General features: G+C 41.6%; 1 protein-coding gene across 1 annotated transcript in view; it reads right to left on the bottom strand.

Moving 5' to 3' along the window:
- tgfbr3 (transforming growth factor, beta receptor III) overlaps positions 1–16,934 on the bottom strand; it is a 100,929-nt gene that overhangs the window by 15,264 nt on the left and 68,731 nt on the right. Inside the window, exons 6-13 of the mRNA XM_042483744.1 lie at positions 16,005–16,167; positions 15,448–15,595; positions 11,105–11,294; positions 10,569–10,855; positions 7,873–8,028; positions 4,641–4,784; positions 3,994–4,179; positions 1,638–1,916 (exon numbers count right to left, since the gene is read on the bottom strand). Of these exons, the coding sequence (XP_042339678.1) occupies positions 1,638–1,916; positions 3,994–4,179; positions 4,641–4,784; positions 7,873–8,028; positions 10,569–10,855; positions 11,105–11,294; positions 15,448–15,595; positions 16,005–16,167 (1,553 nt within the window). The remainder of the gene's footprint in view (positions 1–1,637; positions 1,917–3,993; positions 4,180–4,640; positions 4,785–7,872; positions 8,029–10,568; positions 10,856–11,104; positions 11,295–15,447; positions 15,596–16,004; positions 16,168–16,934) is intronic.

Below are 16,934 nucleotides of genomic sequence, written 5' to 3'. Positions count from 1 at the left end.
ACAGAAGTTCAACAACACGAAACATGCCGCTCTGTGAAACATCTTTTAAGCTCGACATTTTTTCTCTTTTAACAGAAAAAAGAAATGGTTTTGTAAGAGCAAAAGCAAAACATGCACATTTCCCAATCTCAAGTAAATGTCTTGTGTCATACCTCCCCCAAAGTAAAAATTTTGAAATCAAACACACGACAAACTCATGAGTCTACAGCCAACCCCGATCAGAATCAGAATATGACAATTAGCTTCTCTGTCACAACTTCATGAGAACATTTTCTTGAGATGAAATTTAACAAAAAAAAAATCTGGTAGAGGATATAAAAACACCACCCCAGACTCTCCAACTACAACAATAAAAATAACATACAGCTAATGCCACACAATAAGCGTAGCGTCTGTGTCTCTTTGGTTTTTGCGGGTCTTCGAACGCAGCACAGGTGATGCGTTTTTGATGAGTTCTTGATGAGTTTTTCCTCAGCCGCAGTTTGTGACTCACAGGGTGGATAATTGATCTGTTCAGACATGATCACATCAGATCAATGGATGAGAGGAACGGCTGCTGCAAGTAAAATCAAATTTTAGACCCGTTAGCGCCTGGCGTTCTGCTCCTTCTGTGCCCAGAATACGCTCTGTGCTCCAAGAGTGTGGAGCAATGAATAACTGGACGGTGTATATATATTTCAACAGTGCTCCTAATGAACAGTCCAGCTCCAAAAATAGAAAACCTATAGCCGGAGGTTAAGAAGTTCCCAAAATCTCATTGTTTTTACAATTTGCAGCCATTTACACATTTACAGCAACTTCTCCTTTAAATTATCTGCTTACTGCTATCAGCTACTTTTTAAATTTCCTGCAATGAGTCACACTCGCCCCACCCATGGTCAAATCTTTCCAGCGTTACGTTTTAAACAGCCCTCATCAGGGGGCTGTTACTACCTCGGTATCTGGCTCAGAGGGGAGACCACATTGTCCCCCCATTCCCTGATTGTACGTTATATACAGAGCTGCAAGGCAGCATAACGGCATGCGAGTCCCACCTCAAACCGGCAGTGTAAAAGTGGCTTATTTCCAGGAGATGTTTTGATTGTGGCAGGCCGCCACAAACAAAAGAATGTGCTGGAAACCCTGAACACAATGTGGATATAACAATAATTACAAATTATCCTTTGTTGACCAGAATTGATGCAATCTGTTTTTAAAAGAGTCTACTAAAGTAGTCCACACCAAATCCTCTGGAAGCTCATTTCATGCTTTTACTGCATGAAGTGTGAGGAAGTTTTTCCTCCTTTCAGAGAAACACCTCGGTGGAAAGACGTCAAGAAGTAGGGGAAAGTACTCGCGAGAGATTGTATGAGTTGGACAGATAACACAGCGAGAGAAAAATGAAAGTGATGCCTAAGACGGATGCTTATTTTGTTCTGCAGCTGGATACTTGGCAAAGCTTACACTGATTCATGTTTCCTGCTTAGCTTTGGGTGCAGACCTGATAGTGGAGTAAAGACGCTGCATGACTACACTGACTTTAAATCTACTCAAACAAAAACACTGCTCATATTGTGTACCTCAGGAGGAACTAAAATAAAATTGGTTTCTTTAACAATGCGGAACAACAGAGGTAATTTGAAGATTGCATGGCATACCGGCGGCAGTCTTTGGTTGCTCAGAGGCCTCTTGGAGCACAGAGACATCTCACAGTGCAGGAAGAGCAGGGACGTGTTGAACTTTGAGTTGAGAGTAAAGCTGAAGGTTTTCTTCTCCGCAGGGAAGTCCCTCTGAGGGTAGGACCTGACCGAGTCGTCTTTGGGGCAAACCGTCTCTATGAGAGTGTAGTCTGAGGCCGCTTTGGAGTTGGAGTCGGGAGAAATGAAGCACGATATGATGATGAACCCGAGCTCCGGATCGGATGCGGTTGATGTGATCTGAAGTGCATGAGAGAGAAGAAAGAGTTATTCTTCAAAAACACGGATCATTTTAGAGTGGTATCAATATCATCATGTAAATCTAAGCAAATAAGCTTGTTTCCCAAAGTGTCAAACTGTTCCCTTAAAGCTGCAAAGATCAATATATTTGGATAAACAATGAATAACATTACACGGTCCCTTCAAGCTTTTGGAGGGACCCTTCACCCAAAAATCGGCAACACATATGTTTCCTCTGACCTGAAAAGTTATTTATCAGTCTAGATTGTTTTGGTGTGTGTAGAGCTTGTTTATCCAAAAAAAGTACCAGTGGAGAATCTCCCACAACCCTAGACAGAGGTCCTAGCTAACCCACTAATGTCACGAAACCCTAGAAATGCATCCCTGAAATCCTATAAACCTCCTAAACTCCAATAAATGTCCCTAAAATCCTAGAAAAGTCTTAAATTCCTAGGAATATCTTAAAATCCGAGAAATGTCCTAAAATCCTAGAAATATCCCTTTAATTAAAGAAATGTCAGAAAATCCTGGAAAAGTCCTAAAATCGTTTAACATCCCAAAATCATGAGAAATGTCCTATTATCCAAGAATTGTCTTGGGATCCTAGAAATGTCCTATAAGCCTAGAAATATCCTAAAATCCTAGAAATGTCTTACAATCCAAGAAACGCCCTGAAGTCCAAGAAATGTCCCAAAATCCTAAAAAATGTCCTAAAATCCTAGAAACATGCTGAAGTCCTAAAACCTGAGCAGCACTACAGGTAAGAGGACAAAAACGATTCTTTGATTCCATTTAGGCATCTTTTAACTCCTTTTGGTTTTACGACGGCAACTTTCGTGTTTAGTCCTTTGCACACGTCTCACTGAGTCGCTGCACACGACCTGCACGAACCCGTCCAGCAGCAAACAGCAAAGTTAGAGACAATCTTGTAAACATGGCGGAGCATTTATTGACTAAAGAGCCAGATGGATGGATAACTGTGTTTCACACATTAACTATGTCAACTGCAACAAAGCTCCCCAAGTAGTATTCCAGTCACAGTTCGGATGCTGGTCAAATCTTTCGTCCCTCATCTTCCCTCGACTCTTTCCCTCCTCTGGATCGGTCCTGGATACAGAAAACTCTTTGTAACCAGCTGGCTCCGCGTCCACGCTGTCAGCGCAGCACCTCCCGCTGATATCATCATTAATCATCTTGTCAGAGGCGCTCAGAGTGCGAGTCTCTGCCATGTCTCACATGACCTCCATGATTACTGTTGTGAAATGAGGATTTTGGGGCAGCCAGACGGGATAGGGGAGACACGTAGAGAGGAGATACAGAGAACAAGAGGGGTGAACGAGAGTGTTCGCTTTTTAGCCCAAACTAGACAAAATACAAATCGGCCCTGTGGATGCTGCACGAAGACATCAAAGCAGGAAGAGCTTAAGCCCCAGACGGAGAGTACACAGAGCAGTTTTCTTACTAAAGTTTTAATTTAGGAACAAAAACACAAGCTTTATAAGACAAATACTTCATTAAAGGCCCAGTGTGTAAGATTTAGGTGGATATATTGGCAGAAATGGAATTTGATATAAAAAAAGTTTTTGTGTAATCACCTAAATAAGAATCGTTGTGTTTTCTTAGGATGAGCCGTTTATATCTGCATAGGTAGCAGGTTTTTGATCGACATGTTGCACCGTCATTTTTCTACAGTAGCCCAGAAGGGCCAAACCAAACACATTTTCACATTTTCAGGTTTTCGTGGCTGCCACCGTAGTGAGAAGCCCAACTGCAATGAGCCACACCTGCGATACGTAGTTTGTAACGCGAAACTGTTTTGTTCAGTATTTGTTCAGGTTTAAATCACCTGGTTGTTTTTGAAATGAATTTTGTGGATAATTCGGCTTCAGCTGAAAACCTCCTGATCTTCCGGATCTAAAGTTATCGGAGAAAACAGGTGACTTCACATTAGTTTGTGTTAAACTAGCAGCCTGCATCGACATGCAAAACTGCATCGGAAATACGAAGGTTTTTAAGCTGAAAGTGCTTTTTTCAGTTTTGGATCAGTTTAAATCACCAGGTCTGTTTGTTTGCATACCTCCACAAAGACTTCCTGCATGTGTTTAACGGTGTAGAAGGCCTGGCGTGACGGGTTGTTGAACGGCAGCGCGTTGTAGAGCTCCATGACAAACGTCATGTTGCTGACCGGTGTCCTCCCCGGGCCGGGCACGATCCTGGGCAGCGTCTCTGAGGTTTCCTGGCTCTTTCGGTACGTGCAGTTGAACTAGGAGGAGAAAAAAGACAAAAGCCAACACAAATATCAGCAGGGATCCGACATGTGATTCCCGAGCTGAACAGCCTCAGCCCTCCGTGACTGCGTGTCAGTTTGACCACGTAAAGACGGACCAGAAAACGGGGAAGGAACATAAGAGATACTGTGTAAACAAGAACAATAAGTGGGAGACGAGGAATGGATGAGACAAAGGAAAATGCCTCCGTGGAGGGAAGGAGATGGGGAAACTTCAAAATGGAAAATGTCAGGGTCAAGTTCATAAAACAGACATCATGGAAAGGCGCAGAGATTGCAGAAACCAGATGAGTCTTTACGTGCACCGGGGGACTCTGGGAAATGGAGTTTCTTCCAACTCTGCATGATTTACATAGAGATGTAGATTTGTCACTTTTCACCCTGCGATGAGATGGAGCTCGCACACAGGCAGAACCACAATGATCCCTCTGTCTCACCATGATGGTGGACTGGTGCTCCGCGGCCTCAGTTAATGTCCGCTCCACTGGGTCCCTCGGGAACAGCACGTCTCCGGATTCCAGATCCTCATAATCCAGCGGCCCGCCACTCCCATCCTTAGTCTCAGCATGACTTATCAAGACCTGCAATCCACAGAGGAGTCCGTTACTCACAGAACCCGAGCCACATCAGTTAGTGAGTGAAAGGAAAGCATTTACAAAAATCTCTTCCAGATTCTTTCTTCAACCCTTTAAAAACGGATCTCCTGATTCTGTTTAAACAGATCTGAAATAAGAACCATAATGGCAAGAGCAGTGACTCTCAATTTACAGCCTGCGGGCCAAATCAGACCCCAAACAGGGTGCTAGGTGGCCCCTGAGCCATTTTTTAATTCACAATAAATCTGAAAAGATTCACACTGGGAATTGTTTTTGTACTTTAAGTACATATATGGTGCCAGAGTGCATAAAACGGCATAAAAATGGAGCTTGTTTATCCAAAAATGTGCCAGTGGAGGATCCCCTCCCCCACCCCCCACACAGAGGTCCTAGCTAAGACCCTAATGTCCTAAAATCCTAAAAATGTACAGAATTCCCAGAAATGTCCTTAAGTCCAAGAAACATAAAGTCTGAAATCCTAAAAAGTCCTAAAATGAAGATAAAAATCCTAATAATCTGAGATGTCTGAGAAACATCCTTAAATCTTAGAAAAGTCCTAAAATCTGAGAAATACTTTTAAAATCCCCAAAATTGCCCAACATCCTGAAAATTTCCTAAAATCAAAGAAATGTCCTATGGACAAGTTCTCAAAAGTAAAAATTGCCCCAAAATCGCTAAAAAGCGACATAAAATTAAAAATGTCCGACTTCCTGTCAGGTTGTGGGGGTGTGTCTAAGAGCCTTTTTTGTGCGTCTGGGCATGACACATAAGTGTACCGATTTTCATAAATGTAGGTTAAACTGGGCATTGGGGCTACACGTTAGGGGCGCTGTGGAGTCATTATGTCACGCCTGTTTCCGAAACCACCAAAATGCGAAATTTTTCACCAATTGTACCACTTTTCATGAGATTTTGGGAATGTTCAGACCTCCAAAAATGTGATTCATCGAGGAGAATAATAATAATTTCTTAAATTCCAAGAGGGTCCTCGAACGTTTCATGCTCAGGCCCTAAAAATACTACAGTATGCATGGTGGACTGTTTCTAATGCAGATTTTAAGGGGTTAACAGCTCCAGTTGTGAGCGGTGTTGCCTCACTCAGGGTGGTTTTTAAGCCAAAGGCTCAGAGATCTCAAGCTTTGAGAGGGGTTGCCAAAACATTCTGTAACCAACGAGTTGGATTTAAAATGTGGGAATGTCCTGTGGCTTCAGCAGTGGGACTCATCCTGGACAAAAACATGAAAACATACTTTTAATTTCTCAGCAGAGAAGAAGAATGTCAGGGCTCTGACATGAGTCCACGCCGCTTTGAGAAACGTCTGATTTAATGAGGTCTCGGTGACAGTAACAGTGTTTTCTTGAGTCTGCACCAAATTAGCCGACCTGCCATCAGCGCCACTGCAGAATTAAATCAACACGTCAGGAGACGGGAGAAAACAACAGCAGCCGCAGCACGTTATCTTTGATGTGTTTGGACCCAAACAATGAAATTTTTATCTCTTTTGACCAGAGGTCAGAGGTTATCCCTGCATCCAACTGCTAACACAAAAGACGACCTTGGACTTGTGCCCGGGGTTTTCAATCTGGGTCGGACAGAAAAAAGTGTTGTTCCAAATTTCCCCCACAAAAGATCTCAAAAGGTTGGGGAGGAAGTGATTCATCCTTGCTTGTTTGAACAAACACGCTGAACGAAGGCATTCCATAATAATGAAGACGAGTGGGGATGTCAGATGTGAGTGCAGAGTCCCATAAAAACACTCCCACACTGTTCAGCATTACATGAACATCTACTTTACATTCATCATATTTTTCCATTTTTTAATTCATCCAAAAAAAGAGGATAAACAATTTGTGGAAAAAGTGAAAGGATTCAAACCTCTGAGTGTGTTTCCTGTCAGCTGACGGAGAGCTGACCGCCGTCATTACTCGGAAACATGCTGTCAGCACCCATGATGCTCTACTGACTCTCCACGTACCCAGCGAGCAATTTTTGGCTCTAAAAACCTTCTAAGAATGGTACGATTCAACCTGTGTGATGTTTTGGTAATGTTTTCAGTGGGAACTTTTCTTTTAGTTCCCAAAATGTGAAATGTTGGGTTGGGTTAACATTCTATATAAACAAAGTAAAATGTTTTTTTTGTTGAAATATCACATTACATTACAGTTCCACAAAAACATGTTCTGTAATCTCAGGTCTCGATAACATGCTCTGAATGTTGCTTTGAAAATGTTCTGCCTTTGTTCTCATGTAACATTGTGGGAACGTTTTATAAAAAAGAACATCCTATTATCTGTCACCTCTCAACATCACCAAAACATCCTCACAATGTTGCAGTTAAAACGTTTTTTGAAATGATAAACATCCTTAAAATGTTCTTTGAACATTAAAATGTTTTCTTCCTAACTTTATTGCAACTTGTAGGTAACGTTAGCCAATGTTAGCTGCTACTTTTCTGTTATAAGTCGAAAGCACAGCCTGCCAAATTATTTTGGCACAATGGTCTTTTATTTATTTATTTATTTTTCTTCTATTCATTTAATTATTATTAATTCATTATATAATTATTATTACTTATTCATTTATTGATGTTGTACTTTTTTGGTGGGGGTGCCGTTCATAAATAATAATAATTGTTTATTAAAAGAATGACTGTAACTGGAAATTTAGGCGGTTTAGTAGGCGGACTATGACCCTATGGGCCCCTCTACCTGTAAGCATTAAAGGCCCCCTACCCTCCAGGGGGCCGATACAGTTGTTTCTCTGCACAGAACTGAGCCGGTTTTTGGGCCCAGTAGGCCCGCTCAGAAATACACCTTCAGGTTTCGGGCAATTTCACCTTGGCTTCACTTTTCAGACCCGCAGGCTACAACCACTTTACACGGTCTACGGTAATTACATGTAAACAGGTCCAAACAAACACAAAGGATGTTGATTTTTTTTAGCAAAAATACATTTTAATGTTAGTTTGACTCTAAAAACACTCTTTGTTTCCACAATTGTATTTACATTAGAGACTAGGTGGCCACTGAAGCAGCTTCGGTGACTGAAACTAATGACAGGTACTGTACTCACAGAGTTGATGTGCAGGGCCATGGGACTCCCCTGGAGGGGATATACGGTGGTCTGACAGCCAGTCAGAGGAGTTTCCAGTGTGTAGTGGGTGGCATTGACTGTTGCTTTGCAGGCTGGGTCCTGGAGCGTGAGGTTGGCATGAGTAAACCCCTTCGCCTGAGGAAACATGAAAAAATTGCAACATTGGAAAAAGATCAAAAAACTTTTCCTTTATTAACTCATTTAAAAAAGATAAAATAAATATAAAAGAAAGTAGTTGTGTGAGACTTTGAGTTCCCAGGAATAAACAAATCCCACAAGGTGGTCTTGCTCCAGCCTCAGCTTCTCCTAATTACAGTCTATGCCAGTTTCCATTCTGTGATGTGGGCTGCGTGCGCCGTCCCCATGCGCCAAATGTTGGGAAATATCCTGCTAACTTCAGTGTCAGCCTGTGCAGAACAGGGACGCTTTACAGGGTCCACTTTTGTTTGACTTTTGTAGACATTAAACCAGGTTTTCTACAAGCAAAGTTATTATAAAGGCTGCAGTCAAAACTGAAGGTCCAAATATGACTGAACACCAGGGACACTCAACGTGAGTTACTTTGGGGCCACTTTTAAAAAATGACAGGAGGCCAGGCGACCCTGTATGTGCTTCTAGGATTTTGGGACATTTCTCTGATTGTAGGAAGTTTCTTGGAGTTTAGGAAATTTCAAGGATTTTAGGACATTTCAAGGATTTTAGGACATTTCAAAGATTTTGAGATGTTTTTCTGATTTTAGCATGTCTCTAGTGTTTTAGGACATTTGTAGGACTTAGGACATTTAGAGGGTTTTAGGATATTTTTAGGATTTTAAGACATTTTGAGGATTTTTAGGATGTTTCTCTGATTTCAGGATGCTTCTAGGGTTTTAGGAAATTTCGATGTTTCAAGGATTTTAAGAAATTTCTCAGATTTTACGATGTTTCTAGGATTTTAGGACATTAGTGATTCAGCTAGGACCTCTGTCAGGGGTGAGGGGGATCCTCCATTAGCACATTTTTGATAAACAAGCTCTGTTTTGTTTTATTCACTCTGGCATCTTATGTATACTAAAAGTACAAAAACAATTGTTGGTGTGAATCACTCCCTTTGTTGTGAGTTAGAAAATGATTTGAGGGCCACTTGGCACCCTACTGAGGGCCAGATTTGCACCTTAAGATGTGTGATTCAGACGTTTCTTCATTTGCTGTCATTGCCACACTGACAGCTGTGCTGTAATACGTGCACACACTTCAGATATCAAAACTCTTGCAACATGGAGGTTTTTGTTGGCATTTTCTAAGTGCACTGCAGAGGACTTTCATTCAGCCCCCTAATTGCTCCTGACACTGGTATTCTCTTTGGGTGTCCTCCATGTTTGTTGTTCTTATTCTTCTTGTCACAGTTTGTCACATCACGTCTGTGTCGCCAGAGCAGAGATGCAAAAACGAAATAATTAAAAGCAAATGCGATTGATCAGACCGTGAAATAGCTTTCAGATGTGCCACTTGATTTAGATTTAAGCGATGACAACAGATTAAGTTCGGTTGGGAAACAAAAACATTTACGTTGTTTTCGTTTTGTCTTTTTGTTGGAGTTAAGTATTATCAAGCATCGAATATGAGAAAAACTTTTCTGTCTATCAGTGTGAGATTAGACATGAACAATGTTTAACTGTTTGCCTCTATGCTGTAACAATTATTTGTTTACAGAGGCGTTTTACTGCTGCACAGATCATCTTTTTATTAAAACTGAAACAGCTGCCTCTTCAGGAGCCCTGGAGGGGCCATGGAGAAAAAAAATAATAAATTGAGGCCACGTTTTATAAAACAAATAGCACAAGATGCTCTTGCCTGGCTTCGAGATACATTTTGTTTCCTTGTTTTGATGAATTCTTTCTCTTGTTTTGATTAATTTATGCACTTTTAATAAGTGTGAGGTTACAGAGCGCCAGCACTACAGAGCAGCCTTTCTCCCCGAAGCCTGAAGAGCACCTGCTCCAAGTAAACCAAAGCATGTGATATGTTTTAAATAAAGCCTTAACTTTGTCCAAAACCCACTTTCAAATTCGCAAAACCTTTATTCTATTTGTCATAATGCAAAAATATTTATGGTATTTATTCATTTTATTTTGTAATGAAGATCCAGATGTGACCTGACTGAGATTTGTGGTTGTTGAAAGGCAGACCTGGTTCAATCTGGTCTACATGTAAGAAAAACAAAATAAAGGTTTCACAAATCTGAAACCGCCTTTTACATAATCTTTGGCTTCTTTGGGGTAAATTCAGAGAATATCCAGCTTTTTTTCTCAGAAATTTGAATTTTGTCTCAGAAATTTTTGACTTTACAAACTCAGAAAATACCCATATAAATAACTTTATAAACACAGAAAATATCAGACTTTTTTTCTCAGAATATTGCTCTCTGTTTTTCATGTACAGTGGCCCCTTTATGCCAACTCAAATAAATGGACAGTTCTGGTCATAAATAATGTAAGTAATACAAACATTTAATACATAACTCATTTTATTCCCAGCATCTTATGTGAAATGCTATTTAGAAATAGTTTGTTGTGTTTCTGTTTTTATTTTGAGTTTATTTATACTTGTTGCATTATGTCGGAATAAACCTTCTAAAATAATCATTGATCGTAGCCCTGTTTGTTTCTGGGTAAGTGACGGATGAAGTCGCTCACCTCCAGGCTTCCTTTGTCGACGCTGACCACCATCCTCGTGTCCTCGCACTGCACATTGATCCCAACGTTCAGAACGCCCTGATGCTCCTCGAACTCGCCGTTCTCCCAGGGCCGGTCGTCGAGGGAGGGGGACAGAGGCAGGTAGGGCAGGCCGTCCGGTACGGGCGGAGGGAAGGGAAAAGGCAGGCCGGAGTGTCGCGAAGCGGCTCCGGTTCTCGGATGAGGATTGGAGTCGCGCAGGATGGAGAGCTCTGGAGGCAACATGCTCTCCAGAGGATCCACCACATCTGGAAGTCACACATTGTTGGAGCTTCGTGAGGCTGATTTAACAGGCAGGGAAATTACACAGGACCGCGACTATAAAACCATTTCACAATTTCACGCTCGTCTCTCTGCAATGACCGTGAAATGTGCAATATTAGTCATGAAAAAACCGAAGCAGCTGCTGAAATGTGTGTCTTACACATGGTGTTTTTTGATATAATTTCTCCGAACACACAGTGTGATTGAATTTAGAGGATGTTTCTTGGGTTTACCTGGCTCTCTGAGTCGGATATTGAAGTGGTTAGCCACAGGAGTGCTGGTGTAGGACGTGACCGGGCTGAAGCCATGCTCTCCTGCCCACTTGATCAAGGCTTGTGGCCCTGATGGCAACTGCTGCTTGGGATATTTTGATACTGGCATCAGTCTCTCCGTATTCGAACTCACACTCACGGTATCAGAGGCCTGCGGAGAAGAAGGCAGATGTGTCACATATCATGTCTTATTGTATGTTTTCCACAAACAAAAGACGTGATTGACTCTGCAGAGATTCCACTTCAAGTCCAGTCCTGCTCTCATGCGGAGCGTGAATCACGCCTGAGTGTGAGGTCATGGGCGTGTCGCCGCTCAATCAATGCTGAGAAACCAACATGTTAGTTTGCTCTTAAAATTTGTGTCCTGCCCTACAGCATACCCTCCCTGTGTGAGGGAGTAACGGTTCGTTCTCACAGCCGTTTCCCACACATTCATCTCTCTTGAGCAACGCCGAGGAGAGCCCGCTCCCTGACAGAAGCGGGGTCTCGGTTTTTATGAGGCTGTCATATCACATAAATAGTTGACACGCTCCCAAACATGGGTTGCACAAGCGCAGCATCCTGTGTGCCACTGCTGTCAAATAAAAGTCAAACTGTCAGCTATGAGGGAACAAGAAAACGGGTTTATGTTTAAACCAGAGGTGCGACCAAATCAGTACAAGTCACATGTAAGCCTCAAGTGCTGCACTCAAGTTACAAGTCACGACGACAAGTTCCACGTCCCAAACTTTGAGTTTCGATTCCTATAGAAGTTATAATGTGCTGATCACCCCCGTAATGCTATTTTAACAGCAGAGTGAAAATATATTACATTTACAAAACTCATGAATGCTTTTTAAAATTTACTCATTTGTTACAAGTTTGTTCAAACACATGCGACTGAACTTAATCATAAATTCAAAATAAAGCAAATTTGAGTGCATGAATTCTGGCCAGAAACATGTTTTATGAGGTCACTGTGACTTTTGGCCTTCGATCACCAGATTTTAATCAGTTCGTCTGTGAGTCCAAGTGGATGTTTGTGCCAAATTTGAGGAAACTCCCTCAAGGCTATCTTCAGATATTGTGTTTAGCAAAATGAGACAGACGCAAGGTCACAGTGACCTTGACCTTTTAACACAAAATTCAAATCAGCTTTTTGTTGAGTCCAAGTGAAGGTTTGTGCCAAATTTTAAGGAATTTCCTCAAAGGTTTCTCAAGATACTGCATTCGCAAGAATGGCATGAATGCAAGGTTACTGTGACCTTTGACCACCAAAATCTAATCAGCTCATCGTTGAGTCCAAGTGAACGTTTGTGGCAAATCTGAAGAAATTCCTTTCAGAGGTTCTTCAGATATTGTGTTCACAATAATGACACATACGAGGTCACAGAAACCTTGACCTTTAAGCACTAAAATCTAATGAGTTCATCCTTGAGTCCAAGTGGATGTTTGTGCTAAATTTGAATAAATTCCATAGAGCATCATAATAGCGCGTTAACAAGATTGAGGCAGATTTAAGATTACAGTGACCTTGACCTTTGACCACCAATATCTAATCAGTTCATCCTTGAGTCCAAGTGGATGTTTGTGCTAAATTTGAAGAAATCCCCTAGAGCTCTTCATAACATTGCGTTCACCAGAATGAGGCAGATTTAAGATTACAGTGACCTTGATGTTTGATCTTTGATCACTAAAATTTAGTTCATCCGTGAGTCCAAATGGATGTTTTTGCTAAATTTAAAGAAATTCCCCTTAGTAGTTTTTGAGAAATCACATTCACAAGAATGAGACAGACGAGGTCACAAAGACCCTGAATTTTGACCTGTGACCACCAAAAATGATTCAGTTAAACCTGGAGTCCAAGTGATTGTTGCCCCAGATTTGAAGAAATTTACTCATGGCATTAACAGAGCCAAAAAATATCCTACATTCCTCACCCAAAAAGCTGCTCTGCCATACAGGGTCAAAGTGTTAAATGGGTATAAGAAAACACAAATCTTCCACCAGAGGCATTACCCTCCGTTTGTGCTGATGTAAGTACTGCTGACTGTGACCTGGCATCACACTCACACAACCTGACTGTACGGCAGCGACCAGGCAGCTGAACAAACACACCGCGCCTGGCAGAAAGTGCAGTGTCATGGCTGCAGCGGCCCCACAGGAGTATCAGCGTTACACAGTGAGGAAACACAGAACCCCTGACACACCTCCACTGAAACCAGCGAGGGGTTAACGCAGCAGAGAGCCGCACACGAGACAACTGTTGGCTCCGTAATACCGTAAATACCAAATGTCACCAGACAAATGAAATATTTTGAGAAATTCCCAACATAAAGGAGGCTCTCTCAGTCTTAACACAGAGTTTTTAACCCTTTTTGAGAAAATTGGCAATGAGCAACTTGACAAGATGTGACCACAAATGAGCAAGAAAACAGTAAAAAAAATTATAAGAAAATAACCTAAAAATATAGTATAATCAAAAAAAATAGTATTAATAAAATTAACAAGAAAATGACCTGGAATAAACCAACAAAAATAAATAAATAAATGGATATTAAATAAATGTTGTTAATATATGCTTTCTATTAAATCTTTTTAAATGAATCTCAGAGAAGAAGGCTACTTAAACATGAGAACAGTTAATAATAATAGTAATGATACCATGGTTTTCATAGTGAAAAAACACTATTACTACCACTACAGCTAATATTAATTAAAATAATACTTATCTCACCCCCTCTGATTTTTCACCTTTCTTGCATTTTGCAGGCTATACCTTGCCTAATTGCTGATGGCCTTTTCCTCTGTGTTTTTGACAGGAATCAAAACACATTTGCTCATGTTTCAGAGGTTTAAATGCTTGTAAAAAGCATCTGACTGCAGCACAAGAGAACTGTTGTCCATCGAGGTTTTAAGGGGTTAACTCAGGGGTTTGAAATTTCATCCCCCGAGCAATTACGCCGGTTGGACTGCTGCCAATTCCCCATCGACATGATGTACAGTTAAACTATTCTTCCAAGGTTTACATGGGTGTCATATTCCTTTAAGTTTCTGAGAGTCCTGAGAGACTCGAGTAACACTGATGAAGATTTAATATCAAAACTGTGTACACAGTCAGCGCTGATACGTATAAAACCACAGTTCTAAGTAAAGGGCATTCTGATGTATTGCAGTAATTAGCCAGTGTTTGTCTTCTGTGTGTGGCGAGGAGGTCCTAACGGCTCCAAAGTGCCCGAAGCAGGCGCGGCTCGTAATTCACGTTGTGACTTATGGGAAGCAGCTTATGTGCAGCTGAAGTACCGCCTTGACTCTGAAAATATGTGATACCCCGACCGCTGCCGCCCCCGGCGCTCTGAATGTGATGACAAACGCTGGAGCTGCCACAATGAAATGTCACAGTTCGTCCTAACCTGTTACCCCCACCCTCTGCTGCAGCGCGGGGGCCAATTCAGCACACATCCTGCTGTGACAAATTCTGTGGTCGAGTGTGCAAAAGTGATGACATTTCTGTCTGCGCCACTCGTGAGCTACTGTGATGTGTGATAAGATGATAGAAAACCTCATCCGTGAAATCTGTAAAGCAGCACTCAGCTCTGACAGGAGCCCAGGGGCCAGTCACTGAAGCCCCAGACATGTTAGGATTCAAGGCCATTCTGAGCATTTCAGGACATCTCTAGAATTTTAGAAAAAAAGAAATCTGTGATTTGAGGACATTTCTAGGATTTTAGGACATTTCTAGGATTTCAGGACATTTGTATGATTTAAGGATGTTTAAAGGATTTCAGGACGTTACCAGGATTTTAGGACATTTCTAGGATTTTGGGACGTTTTTAGAATTTTAGGATAATCCAAAGATTTCATGACATTTCTGTGATTTCAGGATGCTTCTAGGACTCAAGGATGTTTTTAGGTTTTTTTTTTTGTTTCAAGGGTTTCAGGAAATTTCCATTTCTTTGATTTTAGGACACTGCTACCATTTTTTAACATTTCTGGACATTTCTAAGATTTTAGAACATTTCTAGGGTTTAAAGACATTTCCAGGATTTTAGGACATGTCTAGGTTTTTATCACTCTGTTGAAGTGTGGGGAAATCTCCTCTGGCACATTTTTACAAGCTCAATTTTGATGCTGTTTAATACACTTTGGCACCTTATTTGTGAATCACCTTATTTTCTGTGAATTAGAAAATGGTTTTGGGGGGCCACCTTGCAACTTATTACGGGCCAGATTTGGCCTGCAGGCCTTAAGTTGAGTATCACTGCTGTTAAGGAGAAAAAAAAGATGAATGGAAATCTTTTCTGTGTTTCATGCTGCTAGCTTACCACTACATCCAGCTTGCCAATCACATTGTGCGCCTTGATGACCCAGTTGACAGACTTGGCGCACTTAAGCAGCAAGACGACGTCACGATGCAGCGGGGCATCGTCCTCCAGAGGCCGTAGATCTACGATGACATCCACCTGGAACGCACTGCAGAGAGGGAGAGAGGCAGAGAATTTTGGACGGTTAGCTCTACAGCACGTAGTGTTATCGTGCCGTCTGCGTCTGGCCAACTAATTAAAAAGCTGGATGGATTCCCAGAAAAAAAGCAGACATGTGCACTACAGACCTGATAACACTGCAGTGAGATACAGAGCAACACGTTCCCAGTCCTGCAGTCTTTTGGGCATACTGTGTAATCTCTCCACTGGGGGAGTGAGGAGATAATCTGGCAACCCAGGGACCATGTTTTGAAATATCTCCCTCAAAAGTACACCACTAACTGACCCCCAAACTCGCCTCCATGTGAGTTTCCATCCAAAACGAACTCCACGGAGATCAGTGAGAGCATCTTGACCTCAAAAATATACGATGACAGCATGCTTTCTTGGCCGCTCACCTGCTGGAGTTGGGCGCTTGGAGCTCGATGATGTGGACGTCTTGGTCTTTGTCGGGTCCAGACAGGACGCAGCCCTTTGATGCCTGCGGCTCCACGTAGCCGCCCAGGTAGTTCAGAGACAGGAACTTGGTATCAATCTTGCAGGTGTCAGAAAACAGAGGATCTGAAAGAGGAGAGGTGTTTATGTTAGTGGTGGTTGGGCGTTCTGTGAGGCTATTTCGATCCCCTAAAAGAGAAAAACAGCTTTTTGTAACCCAAAACCACAGAGAGGTCAGAGCACGAGGTCAGCTGCAGAACAGCACCCCCTGCTTCTCAGTAAATTCAATGTCCTGTCACAGAGCTCAGCAGGGTGGATGTTTGAGTTGACCAAGTTGTTCTAGCGAAAGTGTGATAGTTATAAGGGCACTTTATAATTACATTGTAATTTTTTAAATTTATTATTTAAATATTTCCTTGAGTATTTGTGAATTTCATCGAAATGAGTTCTTTTCATTTGCAGTAATTTTTCTTTTTCTTTTTGGCTTCTGTACCTCCTGGCTTTCCGTACTTGTGTGGAAAAACGCTCCTGCATTAGTTGATTATTTATGTTGACAGCAGAGTCATTTAAGACGGAAAATCTTAGTCAACAGTGTTTCGTGTAGTTAATGACGTAAAATTGGCCTGATATCTTCGAAAGTTCCACCTCATATGAACATAAACCTTTTTTTGTGATAAATGGGAGTTTTTTTCTAAAATTGATTTTCGTGTTTTCATTAGTCGTATTTTATATTAGCAATTTCAATTTGCACAATTTGAGGCTTAATGGAAACTGAGGGCATGCACAGCAGAGACTGTGCCACCATAAGTAGACCACTTTCTGTTGCAGATTTGCACAAAATTTATTTTCAAAATGCTGCTAAAATACAATTGCATGATGATTGCGTTTCCACT

The sequence above is a fragment of the Plectropomus leopardus genome, chromosome 3 (genome assembly GCF_008729295.1).
Source record: "Plectropomus leopardus isolate mb chromosome 3, YSFRI_Pleo_2.0, whole genome shotgun sequence".
Lineage (NCBI taxonomy): Eukaryota > Metazoa > Chordata > Actinopteri > Perciformes > Serranidae > Plectropomus > Plectropomus leopardus.
Note: the sequence above shows the minus strand (reverse complement) of the source record. Positions and strands in the feature narration are given on the sequence as shown.